The 16,061-nt window shown below is 37.7% G+C and overlaps 1 protein-coding gene across 1 annotated transcript; it reads left to right on the forward strand.

Moving 5' to 3' along the window:
* The first annotated feature begins 15,130 nt into the window (after window positions 1–15,130).
* On the forward strand, window positions 15,131–15,604 carry LOC104662036 (60S ribosomal protein L30-like). The gene has a single exon (XM_010362916.2). The coding sequence runs from the start codon at window positions 15,199–15,201 to the stop codon at window positions 15,544–15,546; it is 348 nt and encodes a 115-aa protein (XP_010361218.1). The 5' UTR covers window positions 15,131–15,198; the 3' UTR covers window positions 15,547–15,604.
* The last annotated feature ends 457 nt before the right edge of the window (window positions 15,605–16,061 follow it).

Raw genomic sequence — 16,061 nt, forward strand, 5'->3', positions numbered from 1 at the left:
GACTTACAAAGAGACTTAGACTCCCATACAATAATAATGAGAGACTTTAACACCCCACTGTCAACATTAGACAGATCAACAAGACAGAAAGTTAACAAGGATATCCAGGAATTGAACTCAACTCTGAACAAAGCGGACCTAATAGACATCTACAGAACTCTCCACCCCAAATCAACAGAATATACATTCTTCTCAGCATCACATGGCACTTATTCCAAAATTGACTCCATAGGTGGAAGGAAAGCACTCCTCAGCAAATGTAAAAGAACAGAAATTGTAACAAACTGTCTCTCAGACCACAGTGCAATCAAACTAGAACTCAGGACTAAGAAACCCAATCAAAACCACTCAACTACATGGAAACTGAACAAACTGCTCTGAATGACTACTGGGTACATAACGAAATGAAGGCAAAAATAAAGAAGTTCTTTGAAACCAATAAGAACCAAGATACAACATTCCAGAATCTCTGGGACACATTTAAAGCAGTGTGTATAGCACTCAATGCCCTCATGAGAAAGCAGGAAAGATCTAAAATTGACACGCTAACATCACAATTGAAACAACTAGAGAAGCAAGAGCAAACACATTCAAAGGCTAGCAGAAGGCAAGAAATAACTAAGATCAGAGCAGAACTGAAGGAGATAGAGACTCAAAAAACCCTCCAAAAAAAATCAATGAATCTGGGAGCTGATTTTTTGAAAAGATCAACAAAACTGATAGACCACTAGCAAGCCTAATAAAGAAGAAAAGAGAGAAGACTCAAATAGATACAATAAAAAATGATAAAGGGGATATCACCACCCATCCCACCAAAATACAAACTACCATCAGAAAATACTATAAACACCTCTATGCAAATAAACTAGAAAACCTAGAAGAAATGGATAAATTCCTGGACACATACACTCTCCCAAGACTAAACCAGGAAGAAGTTGATTCCCTGAATAGACCAATAGCAGGCTCTGAAATTGAGGCAATAATTAATAGCCTACCAACCAAAAAAAGTCCAGGACCAGACGGATTCACAGTCAAATTCTACCGGAGGTACAAGGAGGAGCTGGTACGATTCCTTAGGAAACTATTCCAATCAACAGAAAAAGAGGGAATCCTCTCTAACTCATTTCATGAGGCCAACATCATCCTGATATCAAAGCCTGGCAGAGACACAACAAAAAAAGAGAATTTTAGACCAATATCCCTCATGAACATCGATGCAAAACTCCTCAATAAAATACTGGCAAACCAAATCTAGCAACACATCAAAAAGCTTATCCACCATGATCAAGTGGGCTTCATCCCTGGGATGCAAGGCTGGTTCAACACACACAAATCAATAAACATAATCCGGCGTATAAACAGGACCAAAGATAAAAACCACATGATTATCTCAATAGATGCAGAAAAGACCTTTGACAAAAGTCAACAGCCCTTCATGCTAAAAACTGTCAATGAATTCGGTATTGATGGAATGTATCTCAAAATAATAAGAGCAGTTTATGACAAACCCACAGCCAATATCATACTGAATGGGCAAAAACTGGAAGCATTCCCTTTGAAAAATGTCACAAGACAGGGATGCGCTCTCTCACCACTCCTATTCAATATAATGTTGGAAGTTCTGGCCAGGGCAATCAGGCAGGAGAAATAAATAACGGGTATTCAATTAGGAAAAGAGGAAGTCAAAATGTCCCTGTTTGCAGATGACATGATTGTATATTTAGAAAACCCCATTGTCTCAGCCCAAAATCTCCTTAAGCTGAGAAGTAACTTCAGCAAAGTCTCAGAATACAAAATCAATATGCAAAAATCACAAGCATTCTCATACACCAGTAACAGACAAACAGAGAGACAAATCATGAATGAACTCCCATTCACAATTGCTTCAAAGAGAGTAAAATACCTAGGAATCCAACTTACAAGGGATGTGAAGGACCTCTTCAAGGAGAACTACAAACCACTGCTCAGTGAAATAAAAGAGGACACCAACAAATGGAAGAACATACCATGTTCATGGATAGGAAGAATCAATATCATGAAAATGGCCATACTGCCCAAGGTAATTTATAGATTCAATGCCATCCCCATTAAGCGACCAATGACTTTCTTCACAGAATTGGAAAAAACTACTTTAAAGTTCATATGGAGCCAAAAAAGAGCCCACATTGCCAAGACAATCCTAAGCCAAAACAACAAAGATGGAGGCATTTGCTACCTGACTTCAAACTATACTACAAGGCTACAGTAACCAAAACAGCATGGTACTGGTACCAAAACAGAGATATAGACCAATGGAACAGAACAGAGTCCTCAGAAATAATACCACACATCTACAGCCATCTGATCTTTGACAAACCTGAGAGAAACAAGAAATGGGGAAAGGATTCCCTATTTAATAAATGGTGCTGGGAAATCTGGCTAGCCATATGTAGAAAGCTGAAACTGGATCCCTTCCTTACACCTTATACAAAAATTAATTCAAGATGGATTAGAGACTTAAATGTTAGACCTAAAACCATAAAAACCCTAGAAGAAGACCTAGGCAATACCATTCAGGACATAGGCATGGGCAAAGACTTCATGTCTAAAACAGCAAAAGCAATGGCAACCAAAGCCAAAATTGACAAATGGGATCTAATTAAACTGAAGAGCTTCTGCACAGCAAAAGAAACTATCATCAGAGTGAACAGGCAACCTACAGAATGGGAGAAAACTGTTGCAATCTACTCATCTGACAAAGGGCTAATATCCAGAATCTACAGAGAACTCAAATAAATTTACAAGAAATAAACAAACAACCCCATCAAAAAGTGGGCAAAGGATATGAACAGACACTTCTCAAAAGAAGACATTCATACAGCCAACAGACACATGAAAAAATGCTCCTCATCACTGGCCATCAGAGAAATGCAAATCAAAACCACAATGAGATACCATCTCACACCAGTTAGAATGGCGATCATTAAAAAGTCAGGAAACAACAGGTGCTGGAGAGGATGTGGAGAAATAGGAACACTTTTACACTGTTGGTGGGACTGTAAACTAGTTCAACCATTGGGGAAAACAGTGTGGCAATTCCTCAAGGATCTAGAACTAGAAATACCATTTGACCCAGCCATCCCATTACTGGGTATATGCCCAAAGGATTATAAATCATGCTGCTATAAAGACACATGCACACGTATGTTTACTGTGGCACTATTCACATCAGCAAAGACTTGGAACCAACCCAAATGTCCATCAGTGACAGACTGGATTAAGAAAATGTGGCACATATACACCATGGAATACTATGCAGCTATAAAAAAGGATGAGTTGATATCCTTTGTAGGGACATGGATGCAGCTGGAAACCATCATTCTCAGCAAACTATCACAAGAAGAGAAAACCAAACACCGCATGTTCTCACTCATAGGTGGGAATTGAAAAATTGCAATTTAATGGGGCAATATGGCTTGAGTCCTAGTCAATGGAATGGAAGCAAAAGTAATATGTGCCTTGGAGGTCTATCTCATAAAAACCTTCCATACATGCATGTTCCTTTATGTTTTCTCTCTTTCTGGCTGATAGACAGAACATGACCCTCAGGGAGATTTTGACAACCTTGCTAATTGAACATAAACCATGTGCCTTCTCAGAATATTTCAATTTCCTCTTTCTTTCCAAAGATACCAATCACTGCCTAGGTCACTCTGCTGCTGCCTTTGCTGGATCATAAGTTACCTGGAACTCCAGGTACATTCCCATGCTTACCTGGCCCTCATGGTACATTCTTGCCCATCTCTGTGATTATACTTCCACATTTGCATGAAATGCCACACTGTATCTGCAGTATTTGGCTTCCTGAGTGGTCACTGCAGGGCAGATCACACAACCTGAAAGCTCTGAGGACTTAGAGCCTTTCAGGATAAAATTTGACCTCTATGAAATATGAATCAAGAAGGAACCATAGCAAGTAACTCTTTCCTCTTTTCTCCCTTCCAGGAATAGTTCAAAGGTGTGATTTCTCACTGGAAACCTTCCAGAGATGTGTCATGTGTGCAGTATACACAGCTATGTCTATGCTAAAGCTGTTCCCAGTATAGTAATGCATTGCATGATCACATCACTTTTTAATCTCCTTGCCTCATCTGTTGAAGATGTCAGAACCCTTGCCAGACAGTCCGATGATCCCAGTTGTTCACACAGGGTTGCTATGTGAACAAATACAAACAGATTGTGTTTAAGTTATTTTATATTTTTGAAGTTTCATAGCCACAGCAATTGCTGTTCCCCTAAATGATACCATATCTAAGTGTGAATTTGACCCTATATTTCCTTGAGTGGTTAAGAAATGGATTGTGGAGCCACACTGCTGGAGTTCACATCTCAGCTTTTTACTTCTGTAGTGTGACCTTGGGAAAATTACTTACCATGTGTGGCACAATTTCCTCACCTATAAAATGAAGACTAATCATCATCTCTATTAAAAAGTGTTGTTACAAAGATTAAATTAGGTAATGCATGAAAAACTCTTATAATAGTTCCTGGCACACAGTAAGTGACCACTAGCTAAAAACTATTATTATCATCATTATTCTAAGGTTTCTTCCAGTTAAAATTTGTTTATGATTTTATAAAATTTATACACCACTATTTAAAACGTGGTAGTTCTCTTGCCTTTGTTTCATGGTTTTCTCTTTTACATCCTCTCCCCAACAGTGCCCTTTTCAAAAAGAACCTATACAGTCATTTGTAGGACACATCCCATTTGATTACATTATGGTAATATCAGAGTAAAGTTATATAATTCGTAAGTACCCACTCTCAAGTTACTTCCATTTATCATAGTTAACACAACAATCCGACCTTCATAATCATATAAAACTTCACTTCCTGATTCTTTTACTTTGTCCCCTAATCCTGCGCTAGAAGACTAAAAAAAATAAAAAGTGAATTTTTTACTCTTGAGGGGGAAGTCCTATATATTTGAATTCTTCCAATGTAATCCCTATTTCCAGGTCAAAACTGTTCTCTTCATGACCACTCTAACCTTGGCTAAAGAAATGGCTCCACACTTAGAAAAGCTCTCTATGCTGGCCTCTCTTTCTTCTAGCATGTCTTGAGAAAAATTTTCAGTGGGGGATTTTCTACTTCTTTGCATCCCTTTCCCTCTCTTGAATCCAAAGGCCTTATGCTTTTTCTACTCATCCACTGTGTTCGATGTGTTTTACTCTCTCAGGTTTTTTATTTATTTTTGTTTTTAGACTCCTGCATCCTCACATGGGCTACTTCTATTCCAGAGTGAAGATCTCCAACCCATCTGTATTTTGGAGAGAGAGTTTTCAACCTGGAGGCAAATATAACACAACATATAATACTTTTTAAAAGTCTCAGCCAGGCACAGTGGCTCAAACCTGCAACTCCAGTCCTTTGGGAGGCCAAGGCAGATGGATCACTTGAGGGCAGGAGTTTGAGACCAGTCTGGCCAACATGACAAAACCCCACCTCTCCTAAAAATACAAAAATTAGCCAGGTGTGGTGGTGCACACCTGTAGTCCCAGCTACTTGGGAGGCTGAGGAATGGGAATCACTTGAGCCTGGGAGCCAGAGGTTGCAAAGAGCCAAGACAGTGCCACTGCACTCCAGCCTGGGTGACAGAACAAGACTGTGTCTCAAAATAAATAAGTAAATAAAAATAGATAAAGCATTAAAGCATTTCTCACTTATATTTTATTATATTACTATTATTTGTAGAGATGTGGACTCACTATTTTGTCCAGGCTGGTCTCGAACTCCTATTATCAAATGATTCTCCTGCCTCAACCTCCTAAGGTGTTGGGATTACAGGCATGAGCCACCATGCCCAGCCAATATGTTACTTTTCATGAGCTGGTTCCTTCCCTTTGTTTCAACAATCAAACTGGTTAGCAGTAAAATGACGGAGAATATATTTCTGTTACTACTCAGAATATTTGAAGTCAGAAAAATGTGATGATAATTCTAGGTCAATAGCTTTCAAACATTAGTTTTAAAAGAAGAAAAATTCTCTGTTGTGAGAGGGAAATTAGCATAGTAAAAAGAATAAGGACACAAATAATCAAGCTACACATCTGATTCTGCAAAATGGGTGACCGATGTTTCCAAAAGAACTTAGAGCACGTTGTGCTCTCTGGTTCCTTGGTAGCCCCTCTTGATGTCATGCTTCTGATTTGGCTTTGAATCCAGATTTAGCAACCTTTTCCACTTAATAACCATGTCATTTTTTCTCAACCATTTCTTGTAAAATGTGAGGAGTGTCTCTTTCCCTGGATTGCTGGGAGGATAAAAAATGACCGTGTGTTTAGAATATTCTAACATATAATCTGTCACAAGATAAGTACTCAATAATGCAGCATGTTGGTTCTCTCCCCTTTCATCTGCTTCCAGATAATTAAAACTATGAGTCAGTGGAGCACAGTGGTGCATGCCTGTAATCCCAGCACTTTTGGAGGCCAAGGCAGGTGGATTGCTTGAACTCAGGAGTTCAAGACTAGCCTGTGTAACATAGTGAAAACCCTGCCTTTACTAAAAAATACAAAAATTAGCTGTGGGTGCTGGTGTATACCTGTAAGTCCTAGCTACTTGGGAGGCTGAGGTAGGAGGATTGATGACCAGGGCGCCGAAGCTGCAGTGAGCCAAGATTGCACCACTGCATTCTAGCCTGGGGAATAAGGGCCCTGACTCAAAAAAAAAAAAAAAAAAAAAAAAAAAAAAAAAAAAAAAAAAAAAACTAAGACATGGCTGGCAATGATCAAAAAAAGATAGAGCATATCTTACTATAAGTAAGAAAATTAAACTTTAAACTGTTCTTGCCATTTGTTTGTGAGGATCATAAAACAGGAGACATGCCTACCATATGAGAAAATGGACTGCTTGCAGGTATCTGCTTTGATAAGTACAGAACTTTTGTCAGGAAATCAAATCCTACGTTAATGGGCTTGCCCTCTTTCTAGGACACATAGGGAAGCATAGAATCAGGCCATGAGAATGCAGTCTCTCAGTTGATATGATAGTCTCAAAACGGTATAGAAAACTAAAGTCCTTGAGATTTCTGCAAGAATAGAAAAAAAGTTTTTCTATTCTTTTAAATTATTGAAAATTGTTGCATTTATCTTTGAAAGACAAAGCAGAATATATTAAGAAATGCCAGACAAGTAGAAAATAAACCATCCTGCAAGATGCTTTCTCTGTATTGATAACCGAACGGAAATGGAAACAAAACAGGGAGCTAGACAATTTAGTCAACTGATCTGAGTATGATTAATGGTCTAAGCAATGTCTAACCAAGTCAAAGCATGTATTTTACTATTTGTTAACACCCCCTAGGCCCTTGGTCCACTTAGTTTTGACACATTTCAGCCAAAATCCTTAAAACTAAGCAAAATCCCATGGCCTGACCTAGAAACAACGTATTTGGGAGTCTGTAGTTTTATGTTACTATATGGTAAAAAAAGAGTTAGGTAAGAAATAAGGTAAAGGAGTTAATCACTTATTTCTTTGTATATTTTATACCAATCTTTATTTCTAAGTTTACTTACAGAGATATCTATAAAATGGAATCATACAGTTATATTACTGAAAATACCCTCAAAATCTACAATAGAAGTTCTAAATCAATTAGTATCTAACCTGCTCATGTAGCTAATGCCTTTCATTGTCCACCCACTCTAGTATCTAATAATCCAAATGGTGGTATATAAAGAAAAGTAGGTAAGTTTTTTTTTTTTTTTTTAATCTATGAGACTCTGTTCTTTTCAATTCCATTAATATCAATAAATATGTACTGCTTTCTCATCATGTACCAGACAATAGTATTAGGTGCTACATTTCATTTATTCAAATCAACCATTGTGCTAGTGAGACCAAGTTTGTAAAATCAAGCTCTCTAATGGTAGAGCTAATATATGTCTATTATCTGATCACAGAGTGCTTATCTAATCCTGGAGCTGAAAATTAAAGGCAGTCATTCCTTAGAGAAAAGGAAGGCCAAGCAAGGGATTATGGCTCAATCAAATAATGCCATTAAGTTATCTCCCTTATCACACCTGATAGAGAAATTCAGCTTGCTAATTAGCTGCCTATAATGCTGAGCTTTTTAAAGCTTAGGAGATGAAAAAATGCTTCTAATTATTATGTTCTGACAGTGGCCCATGTGGCAGAAACTAGGCACTTCATTTCTAACATTTAAAAAGCAGTTGCTATTCTATTGTCTTGTGTTGAGCCATCTTTCTTATTCTTATGCTGATACTTCATAAATCTTGCATCCTTCCTTGGAGTTTTCCCTAACAAAAATCACATATAGTTACTTTTTAAAAAATAAAAGTGTCTCCTGTTGCTATAAATAATTTTTATATTGGATGAAACTTAGCTGCCCAAGGATAATAAATGAGAAGAAGAGACAGAGATACCTAAATAGTTGATAGACTCTGGTTGCCCAGATTTTAAAAATATGATTCTTTCTCTGAAGTGAGATACCTGAAACTACATTTTTGTCATTGATGACTTTAAAATTTTTTGTTTGAATGCTATAGCTTTTATCCAGTCATTTTGGCCTGATTTGTTGGGTTAGATAACTGTTTGACTTATTTTGAAATTGAGGGTAGGAAGGGGAAATCTTTGATTATTCCTAATTTGTATATACTTTATTAGTAATTACTGTGTTTTCATAAATGTTTTTAAGCGTTCACACTTTAAAACCAATTGGACTTCTGGGAATGTAGAGTAAAATCGATTTTACTGTATCAAACTACTAAAAATGTTTCTATAATTTTTCTTCAGTTAGAAAGTCTAAGGCTAAATTTCTGAGCTTTAAATTTTTAGAAATTTTCTTCTTCAATTTTCTGATGTAGATGCATATTTACATCTATGAAAACAAAACCTCTAAACAAAGGTATTAAGCTAGTCTTATTCTAACCATGTTTTAAATAGGAATATCTAAAGATCAATTTTACTTTTTCTTTTTGTTTGTAATATTGGAAACAGAGTTGAAGATTCTGCTGCAGTTACCAAGTCCTAAGCACATAATGATGCCTGTCAAATTAAAATACAGTGGATCCTCATTATTTGTGGATTCTGTATTTGTGAGATTGCCTACTTGCTAAAATTTATTTGTAATTCCAGAATCAATATTCACTATGTTTTCATGGCACAGAGCAGGAAAACAATATAGCCCCCCAGTGTGTACAATCCTAGCTGAGGTTGAAGAAGGTGACAGGTAACATTTTGGGTTTCTTTGTTTCAGTTCTCATACATGTAACAAATGTCCTTTTCATGGACTATTTAATGTCACTTTTCACATTTTTGTGCTTTTTGTCAGCGATTTCACTGTATAAAATGGTCCCCAAGTGAAGTACGAAGTGGTATCTGGTGTTCCTAAGCACAAGAAGGTCATGATGTGCTTTAGGAAGAAAATACATGTGTTAGATAAGCTTTGTTCAGAACTGAATTATACTGCTGGAGGCCAGGAGTTCAATGCTATCAAATCAGTAGTATACATTAAATAAGGTGTCTTTTACCAGAAACACACATATGACAAGGTAATGTATTGATAAGTTGATAAAAATGTTGAGACCGGAGGTTCATAAGGACCAAACACTGTATTTCCCTTAATTCAATATTCACTAATTCAGTGCTTTTGGCAACTTTATAGAACATATCTACCATGAATAATTGTTATCAACTGCAAATACTTGTGGTCAGAATTAGTCTACAGATGATCAGACAATGGGCATACCTACCTTCAGGTTACATTTCACTATGATCCCACAACTGCCTTAAGCTGATTTTTTAACACCCCCCACATCCAACCAAGAACTTAGCTCAATTTACCTTCCACCCCCACCTCATTTTTGTAACCACTTGTTACTGCAGTCTCTCAGTTGATATGATAGTCTCAAAACTGTATAGAATACTAAAGTCCTTGAGATTTCTGCAAATTCCCAATGATTATGTTTTCCTATACTTCTCTGGCTTATTCTACTGTTTCTTCTGATTTCATTTAGTTTATGAACCACCTAATGATTCCATTTCCATTAAAATTATAAATACACATACAAACATTTCATATAAGGCATTGACAAGTTTGGGAAAATCTACTGACATTTTGGGGCTATGAAAACAGAGGACAGAGTCATAGTTCAGAAAAATAAGCAACTTTAAATTGAATATAATATTTTTATTCTAAAGATATCCTTCAGCCACAATATCACTGGAGAATTTCCAGTGCTTATTCATCTCCCATTATGCCTTGGCCTGATAGCCTATCCTCCATACCAAAAAAATGTTAAAAAAAAAAAAATGTATCTTATTTTTGCCTACAGAGCAGTTTAGCTATCCTATCATTTTGCAATATGATTTACCCACACCCCAAATGTTCCATCATCTATACCAAGAGCCCTATTAAGGTCTTTTTCTGAAGAAAAATTAAGTTTCCTCTGTAATATAAATTCCATTGCCAACTGTTGGTAAGAAATATGAGAGTTAGAGAGATCTAGTATCTTTTTAGCATTACAGAGCTACTACATGGTAGAGCCAAGATTGTAATACACACATTTGTACACCAGATTCCAACCCTAAAATTACAATGTTTTCTATACACAAATACCATCCTTTCTTCTCCCTTGAAACCCCTCCTAAAACATAAATACTCACTAACAATCTTCCTCGGCTTTATTCTAAGAGACCTAGCTTCACACAAGTAAGACCATATCTACTGTTAAGTAAAATAGAAAAAAAGGTGTATTATACTTCTAGACATAAAATATATAAGCAAAATAATACTGTATGTAATAGGGAAGAGAGAACTTGCCTAGATTTCAGGGTCAAATCACTACAATGAGTTTATGCTTTGAAAATACTGTATACTCCAAATACATAGTAATGATGAGTTACATACTAACATAAACCAAAAAAGACATAGTCAAATTCATGTAAAAATAAACACCACCATGCATCAGAAACAAAGTAAAATATCCAAAGGGTAGATGAAGGGTGGAGTGTCAAACTTGCTTCCATTCAGGTCAGAGAGGAATGATGTGACTTCTGTGGAGGAAGGGGAGCTGAAAGTGTTTCTTGCAAAAAGGGGACAGAAGTGAGTCTCACTGATTGAAATCAGGGCCTGATATGAGTTCCCTCATATGTAAAAGGAGGCTAACAACAACAAAAAAATAGCAGACTTACTGATGAAGGCTTTGGCTTTTTCAGCAGCTGTGAACCTAAGGAAGTAAACACAAAAACACAATCTTAGTACTATAAGCTAATCTAAGATACTTATTGGTTACATAATTAGGTCTTCCATATTCCCATGCATTTGTGGAACATGTTATAAATCCTGGCTTTTTACTGGGGCACAGAGAACTAAGTAGAGACAACATAAAACAGTTCAATAGAAAGCCATGAGCACAGAGGGAAGAGAGTAAACAAAAACAAAAGCATTCAAAATAGGTCTGCAAAATTCTAAAATAAATATGAAAAAAAATAAACCAAATAAAAATAAGAAGAATAGATTATATCTGAGGTAGAATTTATTTTATGAAAATGAGTTTGAAATAGTATATGGAAGATTTCAAAGAGTAATGAAGGTGCAATATCCATATAATAAGATATCATGAAACCAAGATAGGCAGAAAGGATGTTGATATTAAAAAGAATCAAGTGGATATTAAAAAGAACCAATCAGGATTTCACTTATTGTCAGACCCTACCAGATCTGACTCTCCTGCAGATAACAACTATAAACTCTAAACAAAATATAAAAAGCAGCAACCTAAAGGCACCAGAGAGTAAACCAAAACAAGGGTTGATGTTCCCACATTTTATAGTTGGTAGCCTTAGGGCAGATAAAAGTTGCTGCTACACAAGGTGTCTAAAACTCCAGGAGAAAAACCACAGTCTTTCTGGCCTGAAGAACGAGAGAAGAGAGTTCAAAGCAACCAGAATAAAGAGAGTCCCAAATTCTGTATATAGACTCTCCTCAAATCTCTGGCTAGTCCCTGAACCATGCATGCAGTGGACAGACTCCAGCCAAAAATAAAAGAAATGAATTAAGATTAGAGCTGCTTGTAGAGACAGAGTTTACAATTCAAGTCCAACCAAGTTAACTGCCTTCTAAAATACAAAAATTAATACTCTTTGGAGGAATATAACAGAGTTTCCATAATATAGCATTTCACAACATCTAGGACAAAATCCAAAATTACTCAACCAGTAAACTATGATTCATTTTCAAGAGGAAAATACAATAAACAGAGACCAATCTGAGAGATCTATTTGTTACAAGTGGTAGACAAGGATTTTTAAAGAACCTATTATAACTAGCTCAGGTACACAAAGGAAAATATGTGCACAATAAATAAATTTCAGCAGAGAAGTGGAATATACTTAAAATGGAAATTCTAAAACTGAAAAACACAAATCTGAAGTCTAAAAAATATTTGGATGGGTTTAGTAGCAGAATGGAGGTGACTCAGCATTCTATACCCAGTGAAAATATTCTTCAAGTCTAAAGGCAAAATAAGGACATTTTTAGGCAAAAGAAAATGAAAAAAAAAATATTGCCAGCAGGATTGCAGTACAAGAAATACTAAAGGAAGTTCTTTAGGCAGAAGATAAATATCAGATTGAAAGAAATCTTCAGTAAGAATGAAGAACATAAGAAATGGTAAATATCTGGGTAAATATAACAGTATTGTTTTCTTTTTATTTCTTTAAAACACATAGAATTATTAGGGTTCCAAGATGTCTGAATAGGAACTGCTCCAGTCTACAGCTCCCAGCATGAGTGACACAGAAGATGGGTGATTTCTGCATTTCCAACTGAGGTACTGGGTTCATCTCACTGGGGCTTGTTGGGCAGTGGATGCAGCCCATGAAGTGTGAGTCGAAGCAGGCCGGGGCATCACCTCACCCAGGAAGTGCAAGGGGTCAGGGAATTCCTTTTCCTAGCCAAGGGAAACTGTGACAGACAGTACCTGGAAAATCAGCACACTCTCACCCTAATACTACGCTTTTCCAATGGTCTTAGCAAATGGCACACCAGGAGTTATATCCTGCGCCTGGCTCAAAGCGTCCCATGCCCACAGAGCCTCACTCACTGCTAGCACAGCAGTCTGAGATTGAACTGCAAGGTGGCAGCAAGGCTGGGGGACAGATGTCCACCATTGCTGAGGTTTGAGTAGGTAAACAAAATGACCGGAAGCTCAAACTAGGTGGAGCCCACCGCAGCTCAAGAAGGCCTGCCTGCCTCTGTAGACTCCACCTCTGGGGGCAGGGCATAGCTGAACAAAAGGCAGCAGAAACTTCTGCAGACTTAAACGTCCCTGTCTGACAACTTTGAAGAGAGTAGTGGTTCTCCCAGCATGGAGCTGGAGATCTGAGAACAGACAGACTGCCTGTCAAGTGGGTCACTGACCCCCCAAGTAGCATAACTGGGAGACACCTCCCAGTAGGGACCCACCAACATCTCATACAGCCAGGTGCCCCTCTGGGATGAAGCTTCCAGAGGAAGGATCAGGCAGCAACAGTTGCTCTTCTGCAATATTTACTGTTCTGCAGCCTCCACTGGTGATACACGGGCAAACAGGGTCTGGAGTGGACCTCCAGCAAACTCCAACAGACCTTCAGCTGAGGGTCCTGACTGTTAGAAGGAAAAATAACAAACAGAAAAGACATCCACACCAAAACCCATCTCTAGGTCACCATCGGCAAAGACCAAAGGTAGATAAAACAGCAAAGATGGAGAGAAACCACACCAGAAAAGTTGAAAATTCCAAAAAATAGAGTGCCTCTTCTCCTCCAAAGGAATGCAGCTCCCCACCAGCAATGGAACAAAGCTGGACAGAGAATGACTTTGACAAGTTGACGGTAATAGGCCTCAGAAGATCAGTAATAACAAATTTCTCCAAGCTAAAGGAAGATGTTTGAGCCCATTGCAAAGAAGCTAAAAACCTTGATAAAAGTTTAGATGAATGGCTAACGAGAATAAACAGCATAGAGAAGACCTTATATGACCTGATGGAGCTGAAAACCATGGCACGAGAACTATGTGACATATGCACAAGCTTCAGTACCCGATTCAATCAAGTGGAAGAAAGGGTATCAGTGATTGAAGATCAAATGAATGAAATGAAGCAAGAAGAGAAGTTTAGAGAAAAAAGAGTAAAAAGAAATGAACAAAGCCTCCAAGAAATAAGGGATTATGTGAAAAGACCAAATCTTTGTGTGATTGGTGTACCTGAAGGTGACAGAAAGAATGGAACCAAGTTGGAAAATGCTCTTCAGGATATTGTCCAGGAGAACTTCCCCAACTTAGCAAGGCAGGTCAACATTCAAATTCAGGAAATACAGGGAACGCTACAAAGATACCCCTCGAGAAGAGCAACTCCAAGACACATAATTGTCAGATTCACCACAGATCAAATGAAGGAAAAAATGTTATGGGCAGCCAGAGAGAAAGGTCGGATTACCCACAAAGGGAAGCCCATCAGACTAACAGCGGATCTCTCGGCAGAAACTCTACAAGCCAGAAAAGAGTGGGGCCCAATACTCAACATTCTTAAAGAAAAGAATTTTCAACCCAGAATTTCATATCCAGCCAAACTAAGCTTCATAAGCGAAGTAGAAGGAGAAATAAAATCCTTTACAGACAAGCAAATGTTGAGAGATTTCACCACCAGGCCTGCCTTACAAGAGCTCCTGAAGGAAGCACTAAACATGAAAAGGAACAACTGGTATCAGCCACCACAAAAACATGCCAAATCGTAAAGACCATCGATGCTAGGAAGAAACTTCACCAACTAACGAGCAAAATAACCACCTAACATCATAATGACAAAATCAAATTCACACATAACAATATTAAACTTAAATGTAAATGGGCTAAATGCTCCAATTAAAAGACACAGACTGACAAATTGGATAAAGAGTCAAGACCCATCACTGTGCTGTATTCAGGAGACCCATCTCATATGCAGAGACACACATAGGTTCAAAATAAAGGGATGCAGGAAGATCTACCAAGCAAATGGAAAACAAAAAAAAGAGCAGGGGTTGCAATCCTAGTCTCTGATAAAACAGACTTTAAACCAACAAAGATCAAAAGAGACAAAGAGCCTTTCTCGCTCCCCGGCCATCTTAGCGGCTGCTCTTGCTTGGGGGCCGTCCCGCACCTGAGGCAGGAAGATGGTGGCCGCAAAGAAGATGAAAAAGTCGCTGGAGTCGATCAACTCTAGGCTCCAACTCATTATGAAAAGTGGGAAGTATGTCCTGGGGTACAAGCAGACTCTGAAGATGATCAGACAAGGCAAAGCGAAATTGGTCATTCTTGCTAACAACTGCCCAGCTTTGAGGAAATCTGAAATAGAGTACTATGCAATGTTGGCTAAAACTGGTGTCCATCACTACAGTGGAAATAATACTGAACTGGGCACAGCATGCGGAAAATACTACAGAGTGTGCACACTGGCTATCATTGATCCAGGTGACTCTGACATCATTAGAAGCATGCCAGAACAGACTGGTGAAAAGTAAACCATGCAAAATTGTCCTTTAATAAAATTTGCTTGTTTTTAAAAAAAAAAAAAAGAGAGACAAAGAAGGCCATTATGTAATGGTAAAGGGATCAATTCAACAAGAAGAGCTAACTATCTGAAACATATATGCACCCAATACAGGAGCACCCAGATTCATAAAATAAGTTCTTAGAGACATACAAAGGGACTTAGACTCCCACACAATAATAGTGGGAGAATTTAACACCCCACTGTCAATATTAGATCACTGAGACAGAAAATTGACAAGACTATTCAAGACATGCACTCAGCTCTGAATCAAGTGGACCAACTCTCTACCCAATAACAACAGAATATAAATTCTTCTTGGTGCCACATGACACTTATTCTAAAATTGACCACATAAGGAAGTAAAACACTCCTCAGCAAATGCAAAACAACTGAAATCATAACAAACAGTCTCTCAGACCACAGCAAAATCAAATTAGAATTCAAGATTAAGAAACTCACTCAAAACCACATAACTACATGGAA

Source organism: Rhinopithecus roxellana, chromosome 3 (genome assembly GCF_007565055.1).
Source record: "Rhinopithecus roxellana isolate Shanxi Qingling chromosome 3, ASM756505v1, whole genome shotgun sequence".
Classification (NCBI taxonomy): Eukaryota; Metazoa; Chordata; class Mammalia; order Primates; family Cercopithecidae; genus Rhinopithecus; species Rhinopithecus roxellana.

What these genes read in the sequence shown, in the direction of transcription:
- LOC104662036 (XM_010362916.2), top strand. Translation starts at nt 15,199, where the DNA reads ATGGTGGCCGCAAAGAAGATGAAAAAGTCGCTGGAGTCGATCAACTCT.